General features: G+C 47.2%; 3 protein-coding genes across 4 annotated transcripts; 2 read left to right on the top strand and 1 right to left on the bottom strand.

Moving 5' to 3' along the window:
• The first annotated feature begins 1,348 nt into the window (after nucleotides 1–1,348).
• On the top strand, nucleotides 1,349–5,135 carry LOC112893703 (dihydropyrimidinase-like). Its single transcript, XM_025961164.1, has 13 exons — nucleotides 1,349–1,713; nucleotides 1,820–1,975; nucleotides 2,201–2,255; nucleotides 2,346–2,615; nucleotides 2,733–2,944; nucleotides 3,092–3,212; nucleotides 3,452–3,539; nucleotides 3,610–3,688; nucleotides 3,875–3,962; nucleotides 4,073–4,113; nucleotides 4,215–4,267; nucleotides 4,387–4,543; nucleotides 4,632–5,135. Exons 1-13 carry the CDS (start codon nucleotides 1,633–1,635, stop codon nucleotides 4,821–4,823), a joined length of 1,593 nt encoding a protein of 530 aa, XP_025816949.1. The 5' UTR covers nucleotides 1,349–1,632; the 3' UTR covers nucleotides 4,824–5,135.
• A 242-nt stretch (nucleotides 5,136–5,377) lies between these two features.
• LOC112893704 (transcription factor TGAL1) lies at nucleotides 5,378–11,036 on the bottom strand. 2 transcript variants are annotated; one of them, XM_025961165.1, is made up of 11 exons: nucleotides 10,632–11,036; nucleotides 9,604–9,707; nucleotides 9,087–9,160; nucleotides 8,771–8,980; nucleotides 8,196–8,270; nucleotides 8,055–8,114; nucleotides 7,648–7,725; nucleotides 7,510–7,561; nucleotides 6,916–7,187; nucleotides 6,367–6,615; nucleotides 5,378–5,777 (listed from the first exon to the last, which is right to left on the bottom strand). In XM_025961165.1, the coding sequence occupies exons 1-11, from the start codon at nucleotides 10,709–10,711 to the stop codon at nucleotides 5,631–5,633; spliced, it is 1,401 nt and encodes a 466-aa protein (XP_025816950.1). In that variant the 5' UTR covers nucleotides 10,712–11,036; the 3' UTR covers nucleotides 5,378–5,630. The 2 variants fall into 2 exon arrangements, with proteins under 2 accessions (XP_025816950.1, XP_025816951.1); XM_025961166.1 differs by lacking the exon at nucleotides 10,632–11,036 and adding an exon at nucleotides 9,803–9,820.
• Nucleotides 11,037–18,730: 7,694 nt separating this feature from the next.
• LOC112894904 (calcium-dependent protein kinase 2) lies at nucleotides 18,731–21,313 on the top strand. The gene is made up of 7 exons (XM_025962749.1): nucleotides 18,731–19,535; nucleotides 19,625–19,777; nucleotides 19,905–20,020; nucleotides 20,113–20,280; nucleotides 20,367–20,494; nucleotides 20,599–20,698; nucleotides 20,795–21,313. Exons 1-7 carry the CDS (start codon nucleotides 18,731–18,733, stop codon nucleotides 20,885–20,887), a joined length of 1,563 nt encoding a protein of 520 aa, XP_025818534.1. The 3' UTR covers nucleotides 20,888–21,313.
• Nucleotides 21,314–27,696: the final 6,383 nt, after the last annotated feature.

Below are 27,696 nucleotides of genomic sequence, written 5' to 3'. Positions count from 1 at the left end.
TGAAGTGGGGAAAAGCTGAAAGGGTGTTCACACTCCCAGAGAGCCAAAGCGTGTGTTGACATGTTGACCTGAAGATGGCGGATGGCCTTTTCCATTCAATTTCGGTACTCCAAGCACCACTAGCAACGGAGCTCCTCCATGTGGAAACAAGATATTCCCTATAAACAATCTGCTCCTTCGATCTGAAAGGTCTTCTGCAATTTTTTCCCGTACGACTGAAGCGACCTGCTCCTTACACGTCAGTTTTTGTTCTGAAAAATTCCAAGAAAAGAAGTCCTAGTGGTGATAGTTCAATGCAGATTCGTTGAACAATATGTTGGTGACTGGTGAGTGAGGAAGCTTCCCTCGTTTAAAGCCACAGGAAAGGACTGGGGGAAGCAGCTTTTGACTTGCTGAAGGAGACGGCTAAGCAGCTCATTTTGGCAGGGAGCAGGGAGCTTCCGGTGGTAGATGGTGTACCTAACCATTCGTCATATGTACATGCTACTTCGGTGGACTCCTCAGTGACAGTATCTACTCATTGATGTGTCGTCGTGTCAAAGTGTCTCTGAACAACAAAAAAAGTGTTTGAGTTCGTGGGCAGTTCTACAACCTTAGAAAGTGAAATTAATTTCAAAAAGAAAGAAAGAAAGTGAAATTAGATGAGGAGACAATTTGTTTTCTTCATATTTGCGCATAAAGCAGTGAAGGCGCCATGAAGCGCAGCGCAGATAAGCTCTGCAGACTGCAGAGTCGCCGTGGGGACAGTGGAAGAAGGCGGGACCGCAGGAGGCAGTTCATCATGTTAGCTCGCTCCTCCCATGAACCGTGATACCAAGAGTATTGTGGCGGCCATAGGAAGTTGTGGCAGTCCCAGGATTCTTTTTGTGGCGCTCCTGTTAGTTTCAGTTTTGAGCGCCTGTCTCTCTGCTTCTTTTTGCTGAAATGAAACCGTTCGCCCTGGTGAATGATGATCCTCTGTAATGTTCTTTGTAGTGCCATGATCCTGTGGAACTGGGAATCTATGCCTGTGATCAGACAGTTTACGTTTTCCTGGTTGAGGAAGATGAAGCGTTGACCAATGACAGAGGCCGATTGCACAGACCTGGCAAGTGGCAACACGTGTCGATTTGCTTGCTTTGTGATCCTACTCTCTAGCGAAGTGTTCTCGCGGGTGACTCTCCTGACTGGCAATTGTTTTTTTTTAATAATTAGCAGGAGCACTGCTTGTCGTTTAAGGAAGGAAGCAGAGGGTTTCAAGTGTTACAATAGGTTGTGTATTACAAAAAACAGAGGAGAACGCACTTTGACTCCTCTGGCTGGCAATTGTCAAAGGCATGTGCGGGGGCTTTTCCTCTCGGTGACGAACACGAGCGGAGCCAAAGTGTGGTGTGACGTGAGCACGATGAACGGTGAACTTGCGCCAATGGTTCATGTGATCGTGAGAGCTGGTTGGCACCAGCTTGGGTGGAGTTATCCGAATAGATTGGGACGGAGCCTCGTGCGCCTTCCCAGATCCCCACTAATCGCCGAGCTGCTTTTCAATTGTTAAATAGCTCGTCGCGCACGACACGCCAAGCGAGCTGCGACGGCGACTCTCTAGTCTCATCTGCTCTGCTTCTCCGCTCGACCACTCCGCCGGCATCGCGGGCCATGACGACGCCCTCCTGCCGACTCCTCCTGCTGCTGCCGCTGCTCGCCGTCGCCGTCGCGGCGTCTCATCCGGCGCACGAGGTGGGTGTGCTTCGGCTCTGTCCCGTTGTCCTTCCCTTGGTCGTCGCACGTTTGGCGGCTCTGGTTGGTTGCCTGACGTGGCTGGATTCGGCTGCACGGATGGCAGTTCTGCGCGGCGGGGGGTGACGCCGGCTGCGGCGGTGGAGGGGACGGCGCGAGGATCCTGATCAAGGGCGGCACGGTGGTGAACGCGCACAGGGCGGAGGAGGCCGACGTCTACATCGAGGACGGCGTCGTCGTCGCCGTCCGGCCCAACATCCCGGTGAGTGCTCGCTGCGCCTTCACGAGATTGCTTAGATCCCAGTGTTCTACTTGGCTCGAGGATGGCTCCCACTTGCAGCCATGTTCCCGGATGCCAAGTGGCTCGGGATTCCTGACAACTTTATTTTTCTAGGATGGAAGAATCAATTGTTTATGATCGCAAAAAAATCACGCAGTTTACAAGTCTTCTGTCATCGACTCACACGTGTCATTTACCCATTTCTAGGTGGGTGATGATAATGTAAGGGTGATCGACGCAACTGGAAAATATGTTATGCCAGGTGATTTCTTACTGCTGTGATATGGTGAATATTTACAGAATCTGTTGTTACTTGTTGCTCGGTTTATCAACCTTCCGGGGGAATTTCCAGGTGGAATTGACCCTCACACGCACTTGGCAATGGAGTTCATGGGCACCGTGACCATAGATGACTTCTTCAGTGGGCATGCTGCTGCACTGGCTGGTGGGACGACGATGCACATTGACTTTGTCATTCCTGTGAACGGCAACTTGACTGCAGGCTTGGAGTCCTACAAGCAGAAAGCAGCAAATGCTGCCATGGATTATGGCTTTCACATGGCCATTACCAAGTGGAATGATGAGGTTGCAAGGGAAATGGAAGTGATGGTTAAGGAACATGGTCAGTCTGCATTTTGGTTTTCTGTACTTCATGGCATAATATGATCAGTAAAATATTTTCAATGACATGATTGATATTTTGTTAGATGCTAAAATGAATACATTGTAACAATTGCAGGGATCAATTCTTTCAAGTTCTTCATGGCATATAAGGGTTCCCTGATGGTCACTGATGACCTCCTTCTGCAAGGCCTACAGAAATGCAAGTCGCTTGGTGCCCTGGCTATGGTTCATGCAGAGAATGGGGATGCTGTTGCCGAAGGACAACAGCAGATGATCGACCTTGGGATAACTGGTCCAGAAGGGCATGCTCTCTCAAGGCCTCCAATTGTAATACAAGCTTTTATTGTTATTCTCCTTGATATATAATATATGTTCAGGTTTCTGCTGATAATAAAGGCACTTAGGAACTTTTGTACTTTACTCACATGAAGCTACTGGAAGAGTCAAATAATTTTATTTTCTTATTCACCGCAGTTGGAAGGAGAAGCAACTGCACGGGCAATCCGCTTAGCAAAGTTCATCAATACGCCACTGTATGTTGTTCATGTGATGAGCGTTGATGCAATGGAGGAGATTGCCAAGGCTAAAAGAGAAGGTGAGCTGCCTGACACCTTTTCTTCCACTATTTGGTTTGTCTCCACTTTGGAGCCATACCAGAGTTCCTACTCTCAAATGGGGCTACTGTTTTCAGAGGTTGCCTGGTTTTTGGTGACCTCATGGGGTCTGAGAACTCGATGATTCTATATTTTGTCATGTTGTACTGAATATATTGCTTGTCTTACTAAGTAACATTCAACAACTTGACTAGGTTAATGTAAACTAAAAACTTTGCAGGGCAGAAAGTTATTGGTGAACCAGTGGTTTCTGGACTAGTTCTTGATGATTCTTGGCTTTGGAATCCTGACTTCACAATTGCTTCAAAGTAAATTGGAAAATAAGCTCACTAGTATTTTTTTTGGATTATATATCATCTATCTCATATGTGCTTCTAGGTATGTGATGAGTCCTCCAATCCGGGAAGCAGGGCACGGTAAAGCACTCCAAGCTGCTCTTTCATCAGGAATTTTACAGGTGATGCACTTGTGGCATACTCCAAAATGTGGAGTCAGTCACCACTGAAAATTGTACTTTCCTTGTTAGTAAATAATCAATGTATTTTAATTTATGAGCAACGTTTACTTACCTGCTATGGATAAGGAAACTTGTTGCATTTTGCATAGTTGCATAAGCATCTAATTGTACTTTGTTTCTATGCAGCTTGTAGGTACTGATCACTGCACATTCAATTCCACACAGAAAGCCTTTGGCTCTGATGATTTTCGGAAGATTCCCAATGGTGTAAATGGTAGGGCCTATGGACCTAATATTTGCTAAAAGTGAATATTGTAATCTTGTCCTGTTTCAGTGTTAATTTAAGTCAAGTAAGACATCTCTCCCTTGAATACTTGAATCCAGGTCTGGAGGAACGGATGCATATAATTTGGGATAGCATGGTGGTAAGTTCAGTTTTTAAAACGGTTTAAAATGAAATTGACATCAGTAATCCTTAGGTTCTGTAGTCAGTTCTTTTGCTCTGATGTTTATGCAATTTCTACAGGAGACCGGCAAGATTTCTGTCACCGACTATGTCAGAGTGACAAGCACGGAATGGTATTACATATTAACTCTGCTGGAAGCAGGATTTACTTTTGCAGTAACCAGTTAGTCTTATCCAAATTCATTGTTCAACTCCCAAACTACAATGATAGAAATTACTTAACCCTTTTCAGTGCCAAGATCTTCAACATATACCCTCGGAAAGGAGCAATCCTGGAAGGATCTGATGCAGATATCATCATCCTAAACCCTGAAAGGAGCTTTGTGATGGGTGCCCACACACATCATTCAAGGTCCAACACAAATGTATACGAAGGCAGGAAAGGAAAGGTCAGTTCTTCTTCACACACATTAAACAACAGTATTTGGTATGGAACTCTAATCCGACTTCTGAGTGTATCCTGTTCATTTGGGGTAGGGAATGGTGGAAGTGACGATATCAAGGGGCCGAGTGGTATGGGAGGATGGTGTGCTGAATATCGCTCCTGGTTCAGGAAGATACGTCAGGATGCTTCCTTTTGGCTACATCTTTGATGGCATTGAGAAGTCAGATGCTGCCTACAGAGCTTCCCTCCGAGCTCCTGTACAGCGTGGTAAAGTTGCTGCTTAACGATGCCCTTCGCCATCTAGTTCGAGACTGCTGCTTAACGATGCCTTGCTCCATCTAGTTCGAGAACGAGCTGCTCCAAGGTGAACGCCGTTCGTTCCATGTGTATACAAAAAAGAACACTTTATTGAAGTTCAGATTCAGGATAGGTAAAGGCCTTAACTTGCCTATGTACATCGAACACATTTGTGACCCAGAAATTTACTAGTTCCGGTCAGTTTGTACAACTAGAAACTTGCTATTCCAATAAATGAAAGGAAAAACTGGTTTCTACCACCAAATTTGTATGAATTCGGATATTTATGTTTGATGCAATGATAATCTTGTTACATCATTTATCACCCACGTTGTAATATCTGTTAAATCCTTCATAATATTCATCATGAACGCCAATACATACGAAAAGAACATGATTATTGGTTGGTTCATGAAGGATTACCTACGCAGTACTGCGATTTCTTTGGAAGAATGCAAACAGATGTTCAAATGTTCAGTTTGATATAGTCCCTCCGTATCACTCAGTCACATGGATGTTGCACTGATTTGTCTGTCAATCATATCCGCCAATGTCATCCCCTAAAGATTTCAGATTATTCCGCATCTATTTACAACTCTGTTTTTTTTTTCCAAAATTGTTACAAACTTGTCCAATAACTCATAATAACCTACAATATGAACTGAACATTCTTTTGAACACATACACGAGAAGTTTCTGATCCAAATATCGCACCAACACATGAGGAATGTGAAGAAACTAATGGGCATACTAGAGACAGTGCCTAAAATTATCCTATCATGAATTAATTGAATTTATTCCCGTGGACGAGCAAGCCAAAGAGAACTCAGAGCACGCAGCCGAGAGAAGTAGTCGCTTATTGCAAGTAGAGCTCGTGCAGATTGACGAGTGGTTAAGATGCGTTGCATTTGCTGAAGTGTTTGTAGCCGCAGATTATCAGCCTGCAGATGACATTGTTAAAAAGAATTACTTCCTTGCTATAACTGCTATAGGAGGTAATACTATTCTACACCTTAGGTGTAGCGTTTATTCTACACCCAGCAGTCAAATTACTAACCGAACTGCCTAGAAATTACTGAACCAAGTTGCCGAATTACTGAATCACGTTCAGTAAAATGGTGTTCAGTAATCACGCGCAGTAGTTATTACTGAAAAATTGTCCAGTAATTAGTTGGGTGTAGCTAAAGTGTAGAATAGCATGTGGGTATATATATATAAAAAAATGGATGGAGTATGTCACTATCTATCAACAGCATTTTGAAAAGAATAGTATTCCATCAGCCTTTCCAATAATGCAATTGTCATTGAGGTATTTCAATCAGAGTAAACTTGTATCAGCTGCTCAGCAATTTTGTTCTTTTTTTTTAGAGCAACTCAGCAATTTTGTTCTTCGAGATATGGCTTTTAAGTATATAAGTATATAACTGATATAATCTGCACAATATGCCTTAAACAGTATCCAATATATTAAGTAAAAGAAAGATAATACTGTGTTATAAAACTTGCAAAGCCATGATTTGCATGACAAACCTGTCGTAGGAAGTTTTCAAGGGTGCCAAGTTTTCCCATAGCCATTGCCATTTGTCCCATGTAATTCGCAACATTGCCAGAAGATCCAGCAGGGCCCAGGGATCCAGATGCTAGAGTTTCTGCAAGTGCTTGTTGTAATGCTTCCATCCCTTGGGAAAGAGCATCCTCTGCTTGTTGGGAGGACTGTTGCAGGTTGGATATACCAACAAGCTGCTGATCAGTAAGAGGCTCTAGCTGACCTGCCAATAACTGCAACAGTAATGTTAGTATAAAATTCAAAGAATTAGATGAGAACATGAGCACTGGTCAGAAGTTTATCTCCTAAAAAAGTAGAAGTTTATCATCTTGCATTTTGTATAAGGTACTTAAAAACAACAATTAACATATTTGCAGTTAGGCATTTTCAGATGGAAAATCATAAAAATCACTAAGCAAAACTGCTTGGTTAGAATAAAAATTCCCATTGACTGGACCTTGGAGTTCATCGGCAAGAGCCAAGAGGTCTAGGAATCTTATCGTGCATTCAGAATAAAACAATCAGATTAGTACCTTAAGAAGCTCAGATGATCGGAAACCACCTAACCACATGAAACACCTCTCAGCAGGGGTCTTCCACATCCCGGACAGCACATGGAAAACATCTGCTTTCGCTGCCACACCCTTGAGCCTGAAAATTTCGTCGTAGTGTGCCATGATGCTATCAACAATACCTCGAAGATCATTGTCTCCAGCATGTGCATTGACAGCAGCCCTCAACTCATTTACATGTTTGTTGTGCTCCTCCAACCAGCGTGCATACTCCATGTCAAATGCCAAAGCTCCTATGGATCAGAGAACATGAACATAAAGGGGAACTGGCAGTATGATGGAATCAAACAAACAATTTCTAATGTTTTCAAGGGTAAAACTGCCTGTAAACTTCTAATCTTAAAGAAGCTACAATAATTCTTTGGGAGCTCAAGCAGTGTGTTACTGTAGCTTGTTCCGTTTGTTCGCTGTGCCCACCCTATTTTACAAGTAACTCATAAGTGATAAGGAGCACCCAAGAAACAGGCACAGAAGTCAAGTCTCATTACACAAAGTACACAGTACCTGTACATTAACCTAGAACTTCTAGAAAGAGTCATGTGAGTGTAGTATTACCATTTCCGTTTGCTGATTGAGGTTGATCTCCTGATGTCGAAATAAATATACCCTGAAGAATTACACATTTACTCAACATATGTGCTGCATGTTTAACTCAAGAAATAACTTTCAAATTACGAACGGAAATAGAAGGACCTGTTGGCGAGCCCGCTGAAGCTCTTGCTCTAACTGAGTAAGTTTCAGTCTGCTACTCTCAAGGTTTTGGATGTACGCCTGATCAAAAAATGAGGTGAAACGTTGCCAATTGATTCTACCAAAACGGTGAAACAAAATATAAATAGAAGAAAAGGGGGAAAGGTAGGGTCATAGACATAGAAATGCTAATTGGATCTACAACCGCTTGTATGAGTAGCTAGGCACACAATTATGACTGGGTGCATGGTCTACTAATAGAGCTCATGTGCAAAAAAATATGTAATACCCAGTTCAAATGAAGAGATCTCTCAAAATATAGTGTCAAGAGTGATACCACACTAGGGTGATCAGGGCACAACATAAATGGAATCTGACAGGAGTGGAAGTTTAGTAAAGTTCCAAGTCACCTTCTTTCTTAAACGGCTTTTCCTGGCAGCTTCACGATTTTGGGCAAGACGACGAAGTGTCTGTTTTTAAAAAAACATATATATTTATTTTCAGCAGTGGAATTAATTGATCATATATCATAAATATAGAGCCAAGAGTACCTTCTGATCTAGTTTGTCCCTTGATTTGTCACTAGAATCAGAAGCTGTGGGGCCAGCAACCAGTCCTTGTTCAAACTGGTAGGCAGAATATGCTTTAGTATAAGCTTATCAATGTTACTAAAAGATGAGCATATATACAATGAAGCATCCTTTCGAACAATAAATCCATTGAGTGTGTTAGTGGCAAGCATAATTCAACTGATTACTTGGTTAAGGATGATGAATATGCACCAAGCTAAAAATGTGAAAAGAATTATGTCAGCAGCTAGACACTGACGAACATCTATGCAATAGTTCACCAAAGATTGGTATATGCAGTGGCTTTGTCTAATTCACCATCCATATTTTCTTTGCTAGAGAGCATTAATGCCTACAATTCATTCACGGCATTTATGCATATGTATGATATTGAAATTTGAAATATCAAAACATGCATGTTCAAAATTCAAAAGTTCTTCGCAAAGACATCAGAAACCTCCAGAAACTGAGTATGAACAATTCTGCAAACATCAAGTGTATCATGATCATTATGATAAAACAGACCGACAAAGGAGTGAGCTGAGAATGGTTGGTACCATCTGATTCCTCTCATCAGTATCTGGATCTGTTGATGTGTCAGTCATAGGACTATCAGCCATAGCTGACTCTCCCCAGTTCTCGATGTTACCAGTTGGTAAAGCCACCAGATTTTGTTGAGCTCCTGTTTGCTGTTCTAGCGACTGAGGGTCAATTCTCGCTGCAGCTGTTGCTGCGGTTGTAGCATTTATATGAGATGGAGAAATAGGCTACAAAGAGAAAAGAAAACCTGTGTCAATAGATAAAGGTATGGGATATCACTTAATTAATGGGCTTTTGACAAGTGAGCAGAATTTTCAGTTTGTACCCACATACCTTTCCGTAACTTCCAAACTGAAGAGGATTGTTGTTAATTGTATGAGTATTTGGCTTCAGATTGAACAAAGTGCCTGGATATCAGAAAATAGTAAACAAGAATCTGTTAAACTATGGGCACCAAACAAAAAGGTTAATAGTTCATGCACATCCATAGAACTGATCCACTGTTTGTATGAAAGGCATTGCTACTGTGTACAACCACGGCAGCAGTGCTTGAAAGGTGGCACATCCGCTGTGTGTTAGCAGATACAGATTGTAATCCCAGTTTTACAGCTTACAGGGCACATGGTAACCAGCAATGATATCTTTGGTAATTATTGTAAGAAAACATACCGATAAATGAATAATAAAGTGCAACTAGGTATCAGATTAAAAAATGGAAGGGCAGATGCATAATATATATTCCCAAAGCATAGAAAAGTACACATTACTAAAGGTTGAAATTCCAAGACCAACAAAAGAACATATATTACAAGTAATTTCTAGCATATTTGACTGAGAACTGAATACATACTAGTATTAAGATTAGCAAGATCTTCTATTCGGAATCCAGCAGACTGTGCAAGCGCCCCAAAGTCAGTAACTCGAGAAGGTTGCATGTTGTTCATATCTGTGTGGCTGAAAAAAAAAAGTATTCACCAAAATTAAACAAGATATGGGACATGAAAAGATTATATGCATTTTGTCACAAGATCCGCACTTTATATATTTACCATGGGAAGGTTACTTTTGTTTTGTCTTTCTATTCAATATGACATTCAATTGCATTTGTTGCAGACTTGAGCGTACTAACCATCAAAGGGACCATGGGCGCAGGTAGACAGTAACAGACAAGAACTTAAATTTATTTCAGAACCAGTTCCTTCAATACACAATGATTGAGACTAGCAAAGACCCTGCCTGGAATCCTACAAGGCTTAGCAAAAATTTATATATTTCACCGAATACTTGGTTAGTCCATACTTAACCCAAAATACATATTACTAATGAGTTGGGTTGCTCATGGCCAACCCTCAGAGGCCCCTATTCTCCTTTCATGAAGATCTGGACCTACCACTGCGATGATCTCCGCTACCCCGGTTGGGGACATGCAAATGTGGTCCAGTGATCAGTGGCAACATGCCAAGCCCCTGACAGTTGACCAGGGGCAAGCTGCCAAACTGTTAGGCCAGTGCAGTGAGTGAGGCAGCATGGGAAATCGATGAAAATCATTGCTTCTTCCGGGCCTTGCACTAACAGAGCATAAGGCCAACAGAAAGAAACCTTGCTACTGCTAACAAAGTTACAATCCAATGATTACGGCACATGAGGCGAAGGTCTAATCTAATCAGGAAAGCTCTCAGCTTTTTCCTCCTGGAAAGCAGAGGCAATCACCGCCGCAATCCATGCGCTGCGCAGTCCTATGATCAATTAACTAGCAGTAATCAACAACCAGGGATCATATGATGATCATGCACGGGCAAGTGAGACAGCCACAGAGCAGGTAGAAACGGGAAGGAACCATCGGAAGATGGAGATCAAAGCGGTGGCGCGGGAACGTACATGGAGTGCTGAGGAGGCCCAAAGCTCGGCATCGCCCCGCCCGCATCTTCCGCCGCCGAACCTCCTTGCCTACTCTCCATCGGCCACCATCAATCACCATGCAACCCTCGGCGCCGCCGTAGCCTCACCTCATCGCGAGCTCGCAAACCCAAACAACCATCACATGAAGAAGCACCGACTTCCGCCTCCGAGTTATAGCACCACCGCCACGAGCAGCACCAGCAGGGTCCTGTCGAAAAAGCTTGGATTTTTTTTCACGGCCTGATCAATTCGGCGATTTGACAGGGGAGGGGGGTGGGGGGGCGGCGCGGGGGAGCGGCAGTGGGTTGAGGAAGCAACCGGTTGTGTTTGAGCGAAGCGAGGAGGTCAGGAGGAAATGGAGGAGAGAGTCCGTCCACTCCAGCGGCGGCAGGGGCAGGGGCTGCAGAGGTTGCCAATGCCTCGAACTGCGGCCATTTTATAATGATTTCTTGGTTGTGAGTCCCACGGCCACTGGAGGAGGAGTGACGTTTGGACCATGCCAATCTCTAGGCGGGAGCCATCCGCTGCTTCAGCACGCACAGCGGCCTGCGCTGAGGCGCCAGGGTTTTAGGATTTGTCAATTGTGACCCGGTTCCATTTGTGAACGGCAGTGTGTGTGTATAATGGTGTACGAGCGCAAATGATTTTTGGATTGTTGTCACACTACGCTTTTGTTTCATATGAGCTTGATAAAGCATCATACCATTTCTTCTCTAGTTTTTTTAACTGTGGTATAGCTTTTTTGGGGATTGGGACATTGAACTCCAATGCAAGAAAAGAAGGTAAAGAAGAGAGGGAAAAAGGAAAAGAAGACATGGTATGGAATCATGGAGGCGGAGACGGAAGAGCAGATCCCCTATCCGTAGTTCCGCACACGGCTGCACGTTTGTGTGCTCCTTTCTGCATATCTTTGCTTTGGTGCAGCAACCAGCAATAGCGCCGTGTGGCCGAGCCACAGACGATCAGGAGCTTTGGATGCAAATTTCTTCACCTGCTTTTGATAATTCGGTACTAACCTCCGCGCCGTTCCTCATGATTTGTTAAATCCCCGTTATCTCTTCAACTAACCCCCTCGGGAGCACCACCGGTTTCCAATTCTCTACCATATCCTCCACGTCACAACAATCTGATTTCATTTCCTGTCGCAAAGCTGAAAACTGTACGATCAAATCAGGGAGGCAGTGAAATGAAAAAGCTCACATGCTTTCCGCTAGCCTACTGTTTATCTTTTTTTCCTATCTCTTTAATTCCAGTGAGCAGTGAGCCAGTGAGTCTTGTGGATCATCTGAGCTGGGTCTGCCGGTTCGTTTATTAAAAGCCGTCTCATCATGCAGCCAATCCTGACCGTCCAATCTTCGTTCGTAATCCGCATGATCAAGAGACCCATCGAACCGGGCTTACGAGTTGGTTGCTGACATGATCGGGCCCACCTGGCTCGTCGCCATGCTTGTTCATGTTGACAATAAGCCATGACGATCGATGCACTGTTCTCCAAGATAACCTGTCCATCTCATGCTGTGTCAGTTCTGAACGAAAATGGATTTCAAAAGAAAATGGATTATCTTTTCAGCTCCAAATTCCCCGTTTTTGTCTGCACTCGGCGACGATGCAGGCCACGCATCAGTCTCACCGACTCACTGTTGTCGTGCCCATCGTGCCCGCTTCAGTCGGAGCAGTACCGTTCGAGAGAGGACGATGAGCGGGTAGGACGTCGCCATTGACCGCTACAGGTGCCGAGCTCGACCTCGAGCCAGTCCTACGTTTTTCCTGGACGGGAGAATCCGGACGGACAGGGATGGCTCTGTTGTTCCCCTGCTCTAATTTTACATCGGGTTCTGGGGTTCTGTGTGCTCGTCCCGTAATTGCGTGCTCACTGTTCGTTTACTACCCTCTGAATTTTAGACCCATTACATCAAAGAGAATCTTACTATTTAGAAGTATTAAATAAAATATGTTTATAAAATTTTTTGCACAGCTGAGTGCTAATTCGCGAGACAAATTTAATGAGCCTAATTAATCTATAATTTGCCACAGTGATGCTGCAGTAATCATCCGCTAATCATGGACTAATATATCTCATTAGATTCGTCTCGCGAATTAGCATTAGGGTTCTGCAATTAGTTTTATAATTAGACTTTATTTAATACTTCTAAATGACAAGATTCTTTTTAATGTGACCCTTTTAGGCGCTAGGAAACGAACACACCCTCAGTTTTTTGTTGGGGGGTTGGGGGGAGGGTTGGGGGGCGTTTCACTGCACAACTGTACCTGCATGCTGATGCTGGATGAACTTGCATTGTTGCGAACTGGTGATGGGAGATGACGAATCAGCATTAGCAGTTCTCGATGGCAGGTCGTGTGTTGTTTTCCAACTTTTGATGGATGATACTTGGGACGGGGACGGTACTGATCTCTCTCTCTCCTTATGCATTTGCATTGGCATGTAGTATACTCCGTATGCATTTGCTGGTCACCTCTCCCGTCTTGTCAAGGAGGGGGAACTCGAGGCGAGAGGCATGCGCTCGGCTGCTCGCCCATATGCCCATAGGAATAATAGGATCTAATGGGATTTGGATTTGGTAACCACACCCGCGGTTCCCACATGATGGTTGGTAAAATGATTAGGCACATTGAAGTCAGATGATGCTAGAGTACGGCGCTGGCCTGTCAGCGTGTTCCTGCCCGCAGCCAGATCGATCCGTCATCGGGCAGCCCTAGAGTACTAAACAGTTCCCAGTCCGCAAACGCAAAAAAAACCGTAAACGCAAAATTTTTTAAGGAATCTTGCTAATTTGAAGTACTAAATGAAATCTATTTACAAAACTTTTTACAGTGATGCTACAGTAACCATCCGCTAATTATTGCTTAATCATGAATTAATTAGCATCATTAGATTCGTCTCGTGATTTACAACCCATCCATGCAAAAAGTTTTGTAAATAGACTTCATTTAGTACTTCAAATTGGTAAGATTCCTTTAAAAAAAATTTGGTTTTACAGCACGCGAACTAAACAGGCCCAAAGTCGTGAACTACAGTAATGAGGAGAGCAGGGAGAGCCGGTACGCTGGTACTGAACTACAGAAACAACTGACCGAGCGATGTCATCCATACCATGGCGATTGGCAGGCTGCATCGCTTAGACAAAAGACAACGGGCTCCCCTCTAGCACCCGAACTTGAGCAGAGCGCGGCTGCGGTCAATCCAAGGAGTTGTTAACCAAGCACGGCGTCGTCGGAGCGCGGCGCGCCGTGCACGTGCAGGGGGATCCCCAGCCTCGCGAGTGGCGAGCGCCACCCCGATCGATCCACGCTCCTGCACGGCCGCTTGCTTGGCTCGGCTCGCGCGGCCAACTGGCCCGTATAACCCCAGTTCAATTCCGATGCCCTCCGCTGCCGGCGCCTCCGCGCGCCGCGGCGCGCTGCCTCCTGGAGCGGAGCGCCCCTGCCCGCCAGCCCGGCACCCGGCAGCCACTGTTCCGCGATATGGGCATGGCTGGCTCAGGCAGGCTTGGGGTGGCGGTGGCCCGGCCAGGCCAGGGCCCTGCCTCGGCGGCCGTGCCGAGCGCATCTGCTCCCGTGCCCCGTGCCCGGCGGATTTACGCCGGCCGGGCACGGATGCCCTCTGCCTTTTTGCCTGCTGCTGCACCGCTGCATATCCTGTCAGGCTGTCAATGAGATCGTTGCTGCTGCTACGACTCTGCTAGTTGAGTGATTAAGGGCTTGTTTGTTTGAGTTTAAATAAGCTGTAGATTATACAAACCAATTTAAATAATCTGTAAAGAAAACAAACAGGCAGCTTATTTGCTCAGATTATATAATCTAGAGTCAAAAATATCACAATCTCATAAGCTAGTCAAGTGGAGCTTATTTCAACTTATTTCTACCCAAAAGACCCACTACCCATGGCAAAGAGGAGCAAATTACCCGCAATTGCCATTGGGTCCCACCAGCCCACTCCCTCCTCCCCTCCCCACGCGCCCCTCTCCCTGGCTGGCTCCCCATGCGCCCCTCTCTCTGGCTCGCTCCCTCCTCCCCTCCCCCCGCGCCCCTCTCTCCCTGACCTTCAAACCCTAGCCGCCACTCCATCCTAGCGCCCCCATGGAAGACCACGACGCGGAGGACTCTCTCTCTCTCAAGCTCTGGAGCACCGTAGTAGTCTACAGCGTGAGCTCATCTTCGATTGGACCCCAAATGGTGTTGGGGCGGAGGAGGAATACGACCCCAACAGCAATGGTGTCTTGGGGCGCGGAGGTGGCCCGAGGCTCGGCAGTGGAGGCGTCCGGCGAGGCCCGGCCGGTGGCCTGGCGCGCAGCACGCCGAGCGGGGTCGCGGGGCGTGGCAGGCTCGGGCGCAGCACGGCCTCTGGTATGAAATTATTGAAGCTGTAATTTTATTTTTAGTACTTTAGTTTGGACAAAAAACTTGTATGAAATATTTCTACTTATTTGATTCTGTATTAAAAAGTTTGTGGTGGTGATTTAAAACTGCTAATGTTGTGAAAATAGTAAGCAAATGAATAAGTCTAGTATCTAAGGGTATTGTTGTCTTTACACGTCTAGGACAAATAAGCTGGGCCCAAATAAGCTAGGCAAACAAACAGCAAGATTCAGCTTATTTAATCCAGAAAAAATAAGCTAGATTATATAAGCTACCAAATAAACTGGATAGTATAATCTATCGGTCCAAACAAACAGGCCCTAAACAGCTTCTACTAGTACTACTGAGTCAGCTGGCGGTGATCAACTGGCCGTCCCTCCGCGCTGAGGGTGACGTGGAGGGAGCAGTCACGGCGGGGAGATGCTGACGCGGCGTGTCGGCATGTGCCATTACTCATTACTGTACCTCAGACGCCAATGGCATTACCACGAGCACTGAGCACAGGCGGACAAGCAGCCAAGCAGGTACCGTCCCTGTAGCCAAGCAGATCAGCACAGTGTTTTTGGATTGAGTAAATTAGTTCTTTGGTCTAAAAAATTAGGCTTAGTTTTATAGGCCCTTTTCGATTGAACTTGGTTGAGTGCGTTGTTTTCTAACGTCTAAAATTTAGACCCGTCACATCAAAAATAATCTTATCATTTAGAAGTATTAAATAAAGTTTAATTACAAAACTTTTTGCACAGATGGGTACTAATTCGCGAGACAAATTTAATGAGCCTAATTAATCCATAATTTGCCACAGTGATGCTACAGTAATCATCCGCTAATTATGGACTAATATACCTCATTAGATTCGTCTCGCGAATTAGCCCTGGGGTTCTGTAATTAGTTTTGTAATTAGACTTTATTTAATATTTCTAAATGATAAGATTCTCTTTAATGTGACGGGTGTAAACTTTACAAGCTAAGAAACGAACACACGCTTGGTCTAAAAATAAATTTCGTTTTAATTACTGATCTTTCCGTTTCATTCCGTCTACGCTGTGAGACAGCACATAGGGCGGGCGCAAAAGACCAAAGTACCCCGCGATTCCTCTTTCGCATTTCGTTTCTGGTGGTGGAGATTTTCCCATCGTCTTGCAATCCCTATTGGCAGCGGTGGAGATGGCCGGCTCCGGCGCGGGCCTGGCCGTTGGCTGCGCGAGCCAGGGCGGCGCGGGCCTAGCTGCCGGCGGCGCGAGCCATGGAGGAGGCGCGGGCCTGGCCGCCGGCTGCGCGAGCCAGGGTGGCGCAGGCCTGGCTGTCGGCGGCGCGAGCCAAGGAGGAGAGGTGCGAATGGTTTCTTCATGAGCAACTCGGTAGGAGAGGTGCGCGTGGAGGAGAATCGATTGATCGTTAAGCTAGCTAGCTAAAGGCGGCTTGGAATAGAGGAGGGGAGGGAAGAGGAGAGCGTGGTGGACCTGGAGCGCGGGTGGGGTGTGAATTTCCAGCAGAACTCGTCGTCGTCCCAGGGCAGGCTGAGCCGCCACACCGACAGGCCGTAGCACCTGCGCCGGTGCCCCATTCTAGCCACACCCAACACCCGCCGTCCTCGCCGATGGCCGCCGCACCAGCGGCCTCGCAGAGGCCGAGGTAGGCCTCCTTGCTCGTGGGCGTCGGCACCGGCTGGAGCACGACGGGCGCGGGCCTGTAGCGGTCGTCTAGCTGCGGCGGGAGGAAGGCGCGCCAGACATGGTCGGAGTCGGCGGCGGCGCGGAAGGCCGGGGACATGGCGGCGCAGCGGCAGGCATTGCGCTGGGACGTCAGCGCGATCACTTGCACTAGGCATGCGTCCAGCAGGTTACCCAGCTGGGTCGCCGCTCGCATGCGCCTGCTGCGCCTACACGAGCTCGGCACGCTTTGCGCGCCAACCAGAGAAGGGAACGAGCCGCCAGCCAAGGAGCCGCGGGCATGCCTGCCGGCCGCGCCAGCCAGGGCCACGAGCAGGGCGCCGCGAGCTACTGCACCGAGCCTGTCCAGACGACCGAGGACGACCGAGGAAGCTGCTGGCCAGGCTTCGCAACGGGTAAAACAATCATTCATGTTGCTTTTTAACACTGTTAGCTTCGCAAAGTAACGGAAGGGCCAAGAATCAAAATGAAATTTATTTTTAGACCAAATAAATAAGTTCACTCGAGAAGGGGCTGAGAAACTAAGCCTAACTTTTTTTTCCAAGAAACTAGTTTACTCTTTCGGATTCGGTATACCGAGAACGCTTGCTTAGCTTTCATTGAATTCGGTATACCCAGGTGTCCAACGGTAAACTTCAGCTGGAAGCCCGTAGGCCTCCGTGAAAAACTGGCCCATGGGCCCGTTCTGCCGTCATGCTAGTCGCATTACTTGTTGCACCTAACCAAGTGCTAAGAGCTGGCTCTCGGTGGTTACGCGCAACACTGCAGAGAGACAAATTGACATAGGTTGTGGTTACGCTATGGGCTATTTAGTATGCGAGAAGGAAAGTGATCCTAGAGAATATTTTTAAAGCCCATTGTCTACTCATAGCTTTGTGGAGAAATTTATTACGGACTTGAATTTAATTAGTCCCGGAAGGAAGCAGCAGGTGGGTGGAAAGACAACTAGCTCAGGCTGGATTCCCCCTCTATCAGGCGCGACAAAGATTAATACTGATGCTGCAATATCTAAAGACTCTGGTAGAGGGGCAGCGACGGCCATTGCCCGAGATGAGGTAGGGAACTTCATGGGGGCTTCTGCACTTGTCATAGCAGGCATCTCAGAGCCGGAGACGATGGAAGCGATTGCATACAGAGAAGGGTTGTCCTTGGCCAGCGATCTTCAACTGAACAGGGTCAAATTGGTGAGCGACTGCGCCAATATCGTTTGGAGCATCCTTGAAGAAGCTATGGGATCCTGCGGCCATGTTGTCCGGGAGATCAAAGCACGGATGGCCGATTTTCAGGAGTTCGAGATCGTCCACGAAGGTCGGAGGGCGAATGTCGATGCGCACATGTTGGTGAGAGGTGCCCTGGGCACAGATGTTGGTAGGCATGTTTGGTTCCTAAATCCGCCTGATGGCGTTTGTAATTTTGTAAGAACTAATCTGGTCTAGTCATTGCCGGCAATCTAAAAAAAACTAACCTTTTCTTTTTCTTTTTTCCTTTCCTCTACCTAATTCCCAAATCCCAATGTAAGTGTAGTCATGTTTTGAAACTCATGCGGGAGAAAATATAAATGGAACAAAATAATCTTTTTAACTTAATACCTGGTTCAGAACTATGGCTTTTAAGTAATTTCTTGCATGCACCCTCATCATTGTTTTTTTCCTTTCATATGCATGCAGTCAATTTTTAGCGGAGTGTTGGTGCAGCGTGCATGCTGCCATGCTGAGTTTAACATATGAGTGCATTTTAATACGCGAAATCAACAAAGTGGGAGTGGCCCTCTAAATTTGCTCTCGATGAAACGCAACGGAAGGCCCCACAAAAAGAAGCCAAATCAAAACCAAACGGGAAGAGGGAGGGAGGCGGTTACCTTCCCGCCATTTCCTCCCCACCCATCCTTTCCTTCGTCCATGACCATCACCCGATCCCACGCGCTATAGAATTCCTAGCCCGCCTCCCCTCATCCTCTACGGCTCCGCATCCCCAACCACCCTCATCCTCCCCAGCGGACGCAAGCCGCTGCCCCACCGTCGCCCCGCCGCCATGGGCAATTGCTGCCCAGGCTCCGGGGATGCGGAGCCCGCGCCCGCCGCCTCCACCGACCCCTCCTCCCGCCTCGGTTCCGGCGCCCCGTCGCTCAAGGCCGGCGTCTCGGCCAGCTCGGCCCCGACCCCCACCAAGCCGCCGGCGCCCATCGGCCCGGTCCTGGGCCGCCCAATGGAGGACGTGCGGAGCATCTACACCATCGGCAAGGAGCTCGGGCGCGGCCAGTTCGGCGTCACCAGCCTCTGCACGCACAAGGCCACCGGGGAGCGCTTCGCATGCAAGACCATCGCCAAGCGGAAGCTGTCCACCAAGGAGGACGTGGAGGACGTGCGCCGCGAGGTGCAGATCATGTACCACCTCGCCGGCCAGCCCAACATCGTGGAGCTCAAGGGCGCGTACGAGGACAAGCAGTCCGTGCACCTCGTCATGGAGCTCTGCGCCGGCGGTGAGCTCTTCGACCGGATCATCGCCAAGGGCAAGTACACCGAGCGCGCCGCCGCCGCGCTGCTCCGCACCATCGTCGAGATCGTGCACACCTGCCACTCCCTCGGCGTCATCCACCGGGACCTCAAGCCCGAAAACTTCCTCCTCCTCAGCAAGGACGAGAACGCGCCGCTCAAGGCCACCGACTTCGGGCTCTCCGTCTTCTTCAAGCAAGGGGAGGTGTTCAAGGACATCGTCGGCAGCGCCTACTACATCGCGCCGGAGGTGCTCAAGAGGAACTATGGCCCTGAGGCGGACATCTGGAGCATCGGCGTCATCCTCTACATCCTCCTCTGCGGAGTTCCGCCCTTCTGGGCCGGCAAGTTTCCCCATTTCTCCAGTTCTTTTTTCTGCGCTTCGTGCTCCGATCCCATCATGTCCTGATCCCCGAAAGATGATGCGTTTCAGAGTCCGAGCACGGCATCTTCAACTCCATCCTGAGGGGGCAGGTCGACTTCTCCAGCGACCCGTGGCCACGCATTTCGCCAGGCGCCAAGGACCTCGTCAAGAAGATGCTCACCTCTGACCCCAAGAAGAGGATCTCTGCCTACGACGTCCTCAGTATGTTGCGCCTCTGCTACTTCTTCTGCAGTTGGACCAATGCCTTAAAAATCCAGAAACCGCCTTGTATCATCTTCAGTTTTAAATTACCAAATCAAAATGGTGCTACCTGTTTGTTGCTGTGCAGATCATCCTTGGATCAAGGAAGATGGTGAAGCGCCAGACACGCCACTGGACAACGCTGTCATGAACAGGCTCAAGCAGTTCAGGGCAATGAACCAGTTCAAGAAAGCCGCCCTGAGGGTACGTGCATTTTCAGCCATTCCAAAAAAAAAATTATCAGACACGTTCGTTTTAGGGTGTCTCTCTGAACAAATCAAATCCCTGCCTGTCAGGTCATTGCTGGGTGCCTGTCGGAGGAGGAGATCAGAGGTCTGAAGGAGATGTTCAAAAGCATGGACGCCGACAACAGCGGCACCATCACCGTGGACGAGCTGCGGCGAGGGCTGGCCAAGCAGGGCACCAAGCTCAGCGAGGCCGAAGTGGAGCAGCTAATGGAGGCCGTGAGTTTTCAGTTTTCACACACTTGGCATCTCGCGCGTCTATAATACATCCTGCATCCCACACTGGCAACTGCAAACGAATGCAGGCCGACGCCGACGGGAACGGGACGATCGACTACGAGGAGTTCATCACCGCGACGATGCACATGAACCGGATGGACAGGGAGGAGCACCTCTACACCGCGTTCCAGTACTTCGACAAGGACGGCAGCGGGTAACCTGGCAGCACTGACCCCCTCCTTGCTCGGAGCTCTCGACGTCGGTGCAGAACGCCATCAAAAAGCCACGGAATCCTTATCGGGTCTCGTACCATGGCAGGTGCATCTCGAAGGAGGAGCTGGAGCAGGCGCTCAAGGAGAAGGGCCTCCTGGACGGCAGGGACATCAAGGAGATCATCTCAGAGGTCGACGCCGACAACGTAATTCGATCGCAACACCATTTCTTCCCTTTTTTTTCGCAGCACATGATGAACGAATGAGCACGGCTGATCGGCTGGGATCGCTCACGAACGCAGGACGGGAGGATCGACTACAGCGAGTTCGTGGCTATGATGAAGAAAGGGAACCCCGAGCAGAACCCCAAGAAACGGCGCGACGTCGTCCTATAGGAGACCGAGGATGGAGCTAGCTAGCTGCTGAATCGGCGGCAGTATAAATCAGCCGGCTCGTCTCTCCACTGATCGATCGGTTTCGCCCTCGAGCGGAGTTGATGCCACTGCGGGTTGTTCGCACACTTCAGCGGAGGCGATGCACACGCACTCGTCTGCGAACACATCGGGTCACTGAAGCCTGAAGGGGCCAGTGACCCTGAACATTGTAAACTACGAGATGAAAGGATGGGTGCCATGCCGATGCGTTGCCTCCGTATTACTAGGCCATACAGAAGCAGCAGCCTGTGTTAGAACTGTTTGTAAAACGTTACTGATGGTTCGAATTCGTCAGTGGCTTGTCGACCCGCGACGAGAGGGAACTGTGCTGTGTATCTTCAGATGTGTAAGGAAAACAGAATAGGCATACGCGAAACCTAAAATTCAGTAAAGGGGGGCACATTTGGGCACAGTTTTCCCCTCTTCTGTCACAGCTGCAGGTAGTGCAGACTGCAGAGTTGCGGTTCACTTCTTTCTTCAGATAACGATGTGCGGATCTCCTTTGGGTTCTGGGGAAAAAAAATCAAACCTTTCTCGTGGTTTGGTACAACGATACTTGCACACACCACCTATCAATTATCAAATCATCAAATGCCTTGGAGACTGAACCTGTCTGTTCACTCGTCTCTAGAGCCAAGTTGTACGGAGTACATGCAGAACCGACGGCGATTTCATTGTTTGCTCCATCCAGTCACAAATAGACGACTTTTCATCTCAAAAAAAGGACAAAAGAAATAGATGACCTTTTTGTCAATCATTTTAGTCTTTGGTTATAAATTGCTTTTTATATGTTGGACTTGGAATAAAAAAATAACATGAACAAAGTTGCATTGATAAGTACTTCCCCAAAGTGTATGCTTGCTATGTTTTGTATATATAATGTAACAAAAAGATTTAGTCAAAGTTGGACGCTTCATTTGTGATTGGAGCGTTTTGATGAAAACAAGATGGGTATTTTCTATCCGTTCGTCCGGAGGGGTTCATACACTATTTGGATAGTCCATAAAATCATGATATTCAATGCCCGATACATATCAATATCTGGACACTAAATATCAGATATACTACATGCCGTCTTGGCCCCTGTTTGTTGCCCTCTCGCTAGTCCAGGATCTTCCTCCTCCTAAATTTGTTCCTATCCCATCCGCTTGCAACTGTCGTTCTCTCGAGAGCTACATGCAATACACATGAGAGCACGCCACCACCACGCTGCTAACCACAACCACCCCTGCCCGGCCTCTCGCGGGACTCGCCCCAGGCATCCTCCACGCCCAGGGACACCTCTAGGACCCATGGCCCTCTAGAGATTCAAGGAACGCTTTACCGGCCAGGCTTTTCCAGCACATTATCCTTGGCTTTGGATCCATCCATCCCTACAGCGAAAGCCACTCCTCGACAGCTTCACTCCACACAGGAATACCTCCACAACCCAATGCAAGCTTTCAGAAAACGTGACGTGAGAAAACAAAAGGATCAAGAACAGAACCACGCAGAAAAGGGAGAAAAAGACCCTGCCGTTTGTGGGAAAGTTGCAAACGGACGCCGTCGGTTTCAATTCCTGCGCGCAGGTAGTCCCGTGGATTCGTCACGAATTCAAATCAGGGGACGCCATGGATGAAACGACGGACAGTTCATGGCGGTAGAAGCGGGACGTGGCAGTGAAGCGGCCCAGCTGTACTAGCTAGGGTACTAGCGGGTGGTACAGCAGCAGAGGCCCTTCTGTCGCTTTCTGCCCTTTCGAGAGAGAACCGAAGAAAAGCCTGCGGTTCTCCCTGTGCCCGCCGCTCGCTGGGTTCTCGTCCGGTCAACAGACAGGCCAGCGAGCGCCCAGGGCCAGCAGCGGCCACGACCGCCAGGCCGCCGGCCGGATCCACAGCTTTCGTTGGGAAACCGACCTCTCGGAGGCTCGGACGGGGGCCCTGCCCTGACGAACACGGGACTGTGACTCTGAGCATGTGAGCCGCATCGATCTCTCTCTCTTTCCCCGGTTCTCCCGTCGAACTCCATCGTTCACCATATAAAAAAAAGCTTCAGATTCTACCACGATGGCGCTGGGCGCTGGGCTGCTGGCGCAATGGAGAGGTCTAATTTCCTGCAGCATTTTCCTGCAAAAGAATCTTGCTTCCTGAGGGAGCCCCTGCTAACTACTCGCTTTTGTAAGGATTACAAACTGCTAATCCCTTTTAGGTCTCTGCAATAATGCTCCAGCTTTTAGCTCAGACGAATGATGAAGCGCCCGTGCGTGTGCAGCGGCGATTCGGCACGGCCGTGGACGACGACGTGATCGGAGATTTGCGTGGGGCCTCGGTCCAAAATGACAAAAGGTGGAGGCGACGCGGAAAATCTGGGATGGATCCGCATCGATCAGTATCTCTTGGAGGCACGATAAGATCGAGGATATATGCTGGCAACATGGCCTACAAAGCGCTGGCAAGCCGATCGATGGATCGATGGTCCTGGATTGGAGTTACCAATACCTCCTGAACGAAGCTGATTTATCTAGGCCAAACGCGGCCGCTCTCTTCCTCGCGCTATGTGCTCCGTGTAGGGGCAGCAGAGATCAAGTCAAGAACGAGTTCGCGCAGCACATTTGCAGGACAGTGATCTACTTATTTTACAAACAACAGCAACTTGGAAACTTCGACGCCACGGTATAAAATGCTTAACAAGATCTGCTTCACACGTGCCTCACTAATAGGCAAAAGGGACCTAATGTCACGGGTTAGAAGATGTATAATTATCCGTCACAGAAAATTGGTAGCTAAGTAACACTAAAATATTGTAATGTCACAACCTAGCTACATGTGGGTAAAAGGATATGATATGTAAATAACAAAAAAAACATCGCAATGTCCAACCTTAGAACCTTCCATGGCAGGAACAACCTAGCACGTAAGTACTAATAAAACACTGTAATGCACAGCTTGAAAATAGTTAGACATGATTAACAATATAATGGTATGCAAATAACACCGAAAACACTGATGCTAAGGCTTAGAAATTGTGTATTTGGATTATTTGCTTATAGCTCAATAAACATGGAGTACCAGCTAAAGACTACAATATCAAATTAAAGGTGCCGCGCGGTAGGACGTGCAGCGCCATTTCTTCGAATTCTTTGTTGAACCATGCATTTCCTAGCCCAAGGCTTTTCCTACAACCTGCACCGGAAGCAAAGGCTTGCCCCGCGCCCTGGTTGGCTTCGCCTCGGAGCAGGCCCCGCGTGGGACAAGTGCGGGGTCCGTACCTCCTCGTAGAGAGCACAGGCCACCGGCGCACCCGCTTTCCGCTACCTATACTAGCCTAGTACTAATAATATTTTGCACCTCTCTCTCTATTTTTTCCTTCTTGAAAGCGGAAATAAAGTTGGTTAGTATCTAGCAAGGGTGTTGATTGTATGACATGACAACTTTTGTATGCTTACCTGTGTGGGGATTGTTTCAATTATTTCAAGGATAGAACTTGGTTCCTTTTGACTTCTACTATTTCTAGAAAAGTCCACTTATTTTTGTTTTGGATTGTTTGCTACCATATATATAATTGGAAAAAGTCCAGTTTTCACGAACTATGGCAAAAATCCGATTTTCAGTCTTAAAGTATAAAACCGGATAAGAGAGGACATCCAAATGTGGTGTATAACTGAAATCCTGAACCCTCTCTCTCTGTCAGGAACAATCCAGACGTACAAATGAGCAAATGGAACCACCCATCTCACATCTTGGAGGCCAGCAAAAGAATTGAAGGCTTTCACACGGACACGGCAAGTACGCAGCTTCCCACCACAATCCAAGCTTTCATTCAGAGAGAGAGCGCGAAAAGATGGCGCGGGAGGCGGACAGCAAAGAGCTGAGGAGGAAAAGTCCCAAGGTGCGCACCGCGCAGCAAATCCTCAGTCAATCAACCAAAAATTTTCAAATCGGGTGACGCGAGAGGCCAAAGAGTGGATACGAAATTCGCAGTAGAACGTAGAAACTCACACGAGCTTAGCTATTTTTCTTCCGGTAATTAACTCCGATCCTGCCGCTTTCTTCCCCCTTCCCTTGGAGAATCGAGAGAGAACGAAAGAAAAAAGGCCGCGGCTTAAGTGCTTAACTTTCCCCGTGCCGCTGTGTGTCCCGCTGGTTTTCATCAGGTCGCCCGGCCGGCTCCGATCCTTCGTTCAGAAGTGGACGCCTCAGACTTCTCCACTGCTAATCTGCTATACCACACAGCTACGGGCACCGTACCAGATCGCCATTGAGCCTCGTCTCTCTCTCTCCCTCCCCCGCGCCCCCCCCCCCACCCCACACCCCCTCGCTGCTCCAGCTGTCAGTCCAAACGAAAGCGGCATGAAGCTTAGCTAGCACCCATGCAGCCGGCGATATTGGTATCCCTGATCAGGCATGGACGGCGGCAAATAATTGGAGATTTTGCGTAGGCCCTGCACACGATCGGTTCAAGTGGGCCAAAAAATTGGAGACCATGCGGAAAATCTGGGACAGATCCGTGCGCATCAGTGTCTTAATCTCATCGAAGCAGGCACTATAAAACCAAGGGTTGTATATGCTGGCACCGTGGCCTGCTTGTCGCTTAAGAGCCCTTCGTTCAATGGTCCTAAACTCGATTAAGCTGCTAAGCCAGAGGGCGCGCGCATGGTATTGCGGCTCTTCTTCGCTTTTTATCAAATCCATGTAACAAATGGAGCATGGGTTGCCTCTTAGCAAACACTAGTGTGTTGCAGTACATGAACCACGTTCCCAAAACTATGATAGTGTGACATAAAACATCTTAAAACAGCCCCACATGTCTAAGTAATTCTTAGAAACTTTAGTGTCATAACTTAGAAATCGTACAATTGTCGAGTGAGAACTTGATGTAAAGAAAATAATGAAAATCTTAATGTCACAACTTAGATATGTTCTAGATACTTCTGCCAAAACTCGGTATGGAATAACGTTGGAAGCATGGAAGATCACAGCTTAGAAATTGCGTATGTACATAGAGTAATAACTTAACTTTATAAGGAAATAATGGAAAGGTGTAATGTCAAAGTGATATTGAAAACCAATGCTTAATGGTATAGCTATTTAGAAATTTTCTTTTAGAATCTATGGTCCAATTCGTGTGGTTTTACATCTTACACCAACTGTACTATGTGTTAGCCGTTCATGCTATTATAATATATTTTAAAGTAGAAAATATTCTATTTATATTGACAACTCGCACCACTCTATTATGATTGGACAGGTCAGCGACCGTCTACTCTCCTATTTAATAAGGGGCAAGTGGCGAGCGATGACAAACCAAATTCTGACATAGATATCTTTTGAATAATAAAATCCTGACAAAACTATCGTGGCACCAATAACGTACACAAAATTGTGCTTGGTAGATAGATCGTCCCTTATTGAGCCGGTTGTGTGGTCCACGCTTCATAAAGGACAGCTACAGCAAAGCCTCAGGAAAGCACCACTTCCAAGGCATGGGCCCCGCGGGAGGGCTCGGGCACGCCATTTCCTTCTCCTGATTTGATTTCTTCAGTGTGCACGTGAAGTGGGCGCTTCCCTGCGCCCTGGTTGGTTGGTTCACCGGATGCATGCCCTACCTGTCAGCGGAGTCACGGAGAGGTAACGGAAGCGGGTAAGGAATGGCGGGCGGTGACGAAGAATTAAGGGGGTTTATAGCACGTCACGGTAGGACCCATGGGTGACGCAGCCCACCCTCTGCTGGCTCGCCACGTCGTCAGGACGTGAGGTTGGGCAGTGGGCACCGTATGCTTGTCTCCGCTGTCCGCACTTTTGCATTAACCTCCTCGTAGACAGCACCTGCTTTCCCGTTACCACCTCTCGTAAATGCTAGCTCCACCGGGTATTATTATTCCATTGATATCCAATATTTTTACTGTTGAAGCTGCGATCATTCTTTTAAAACAAGGAGGAAAAAACTCAGAACTCGTTTTGCAGGTGGAATCACTAATATGATCCGAGAGATTATTGGTAATGTTAACCTTATGTTTGCAAAGAGACATATTAGAGGAAAATAAAGTTAAAATGAATATGAACATTTTTTTGGGAAAATGAATATGAACGTTAGCTCGAGAAAACAGGCTGCCCAGCAAGAGCTGAATTGTATAATCTGGTAACTTTTCTATGCCAAACTTTTTGTTTCTTTTGATTTTTTTTTTTGCGTTTGGAAAGATCCACTTCTCATAGAACAGATAATATAGACATGCACTAACATCACACACACTAGCCTCTTATGAACGCACGTGCGTACCTACATTCTACTTCTATGTGCACCTTCTAAATACTAGATCTATATTGAAAAAATTTATTATAGATGCTTGGCTGTTGACGGGTATCCTGCTTTATGTTATAACATTTTGCACCGTCATGTGCAAATCATATGTTCCAACAAAATCACACTAATGTGGCTAAATGCAGTTATAAAAATTATACTTTTCTATCGCAAAGGGCACCTATATATTTTAATGGTTTAAAACTAATTATGATGTCTTCATAGTGTGGTAACCATTCACCTTTTGAGTTTGTTGTGCTTTGAAACCACTCTTGATTTACTCTAATCTTATAGCCATAAATATAGATAGAATTCATATAAATGCAAGCATTCCCTCCACTCCCTTGTTGGTTGGTTAGCTATTAATTGAGGGGGTACAACGGTTCTTCTCCTAATTTGTCGTGAAATTTCTAAAGTACCTATTTTTACAGATAAAGAGAATAGGCTATAGTAGCACTGAGAGTCAGTATGACTGACAACTTCCATCTTATGTT

Source organism: Panicum hallii, chromosome 5 (assembly GCF_002211085.1).
Source record: "Panicum hallii strain FIL2 chromosome 5, PHallii_v3.1, whole genome shotgun sequence".
In the NCBI taxonomy this organism is placed as follows: domain Eukaryota; kingdom Viridiplantae; phylum Streptophyta; class Magnoliopsida; order Poales; family Poaceae; genus Panicum; species Panicum hallii.
Note: the sequence above shows the minus strand (reverse complement) of the source record. Positions and strands in the feature narration are given on the sequence as shown.

Bases quoted from the DNA above. Each gene is read 5' to 3' on its own strand.
- LOC112893703 (XM_025961164.1), top strand. From the start codon at position 1,633: ATGACGACGCCCTCCTGCCGACTCCTCCTGCTGCTGCCGCTGCTCGCC. The intron at 2,256-2,345 runs GTGATTTCTTAC...GGGAATTTCCAG, and splicing joins TGGAAAATATGTTATGCCAG to GTGGAATTGACCCTCACACG. The intron at 4,114-4,214 runs GTAAGTTCAGTT...CAATTTCTACAG, and splicing joins TAATTTGGGATAGCATGGTG to GAGACCGGCAAGATTTCTGT.
- LOC112893704 (XM_025961165.1), bottom strand. From the start codon at position 10,711: ATGGAGAGTAGGCAAGGAGGTTCGGCGGCGGAAGATGCGGGCGGGGCG. The intron at 8,981-9,086 runs GTATGTGGGTAC...TTCTCTTTGTAG, and splicing joins AGTTTGGAAGTTACGGAAAG to CCTATTTCTCCATCTCATAT. The intron at 8,271-8,770 runs GTACCAACCATT...TCTGCCTACCAG, and splicing joins CTGATGAGAGGAATCAGATG to TTTGAACAAGGACTGGTTGC.
- LOC112894904 (XM_025962749.1), top strand. From the start codon at position 18,731: ATGGGCAATTGCTGCCCAGGCTCCGGGGATGCGGAGCCCGCGCCCGCC. The intron at 19,778-19,904 runs GTATGTTGCGCC...GTTGCTGTGCAG, and splicing joins CTCTGCCTACGACGTCCTCA to ATCATCCTTGGATCAAGGAA. The intron at 20,495-20,598 runs GTAACCTGGCAG...GTACCATGGCAG, and splicing joins TTCGACAAGGACGGCAGCGG to GTGCATCTCGAAGGAGGAGC.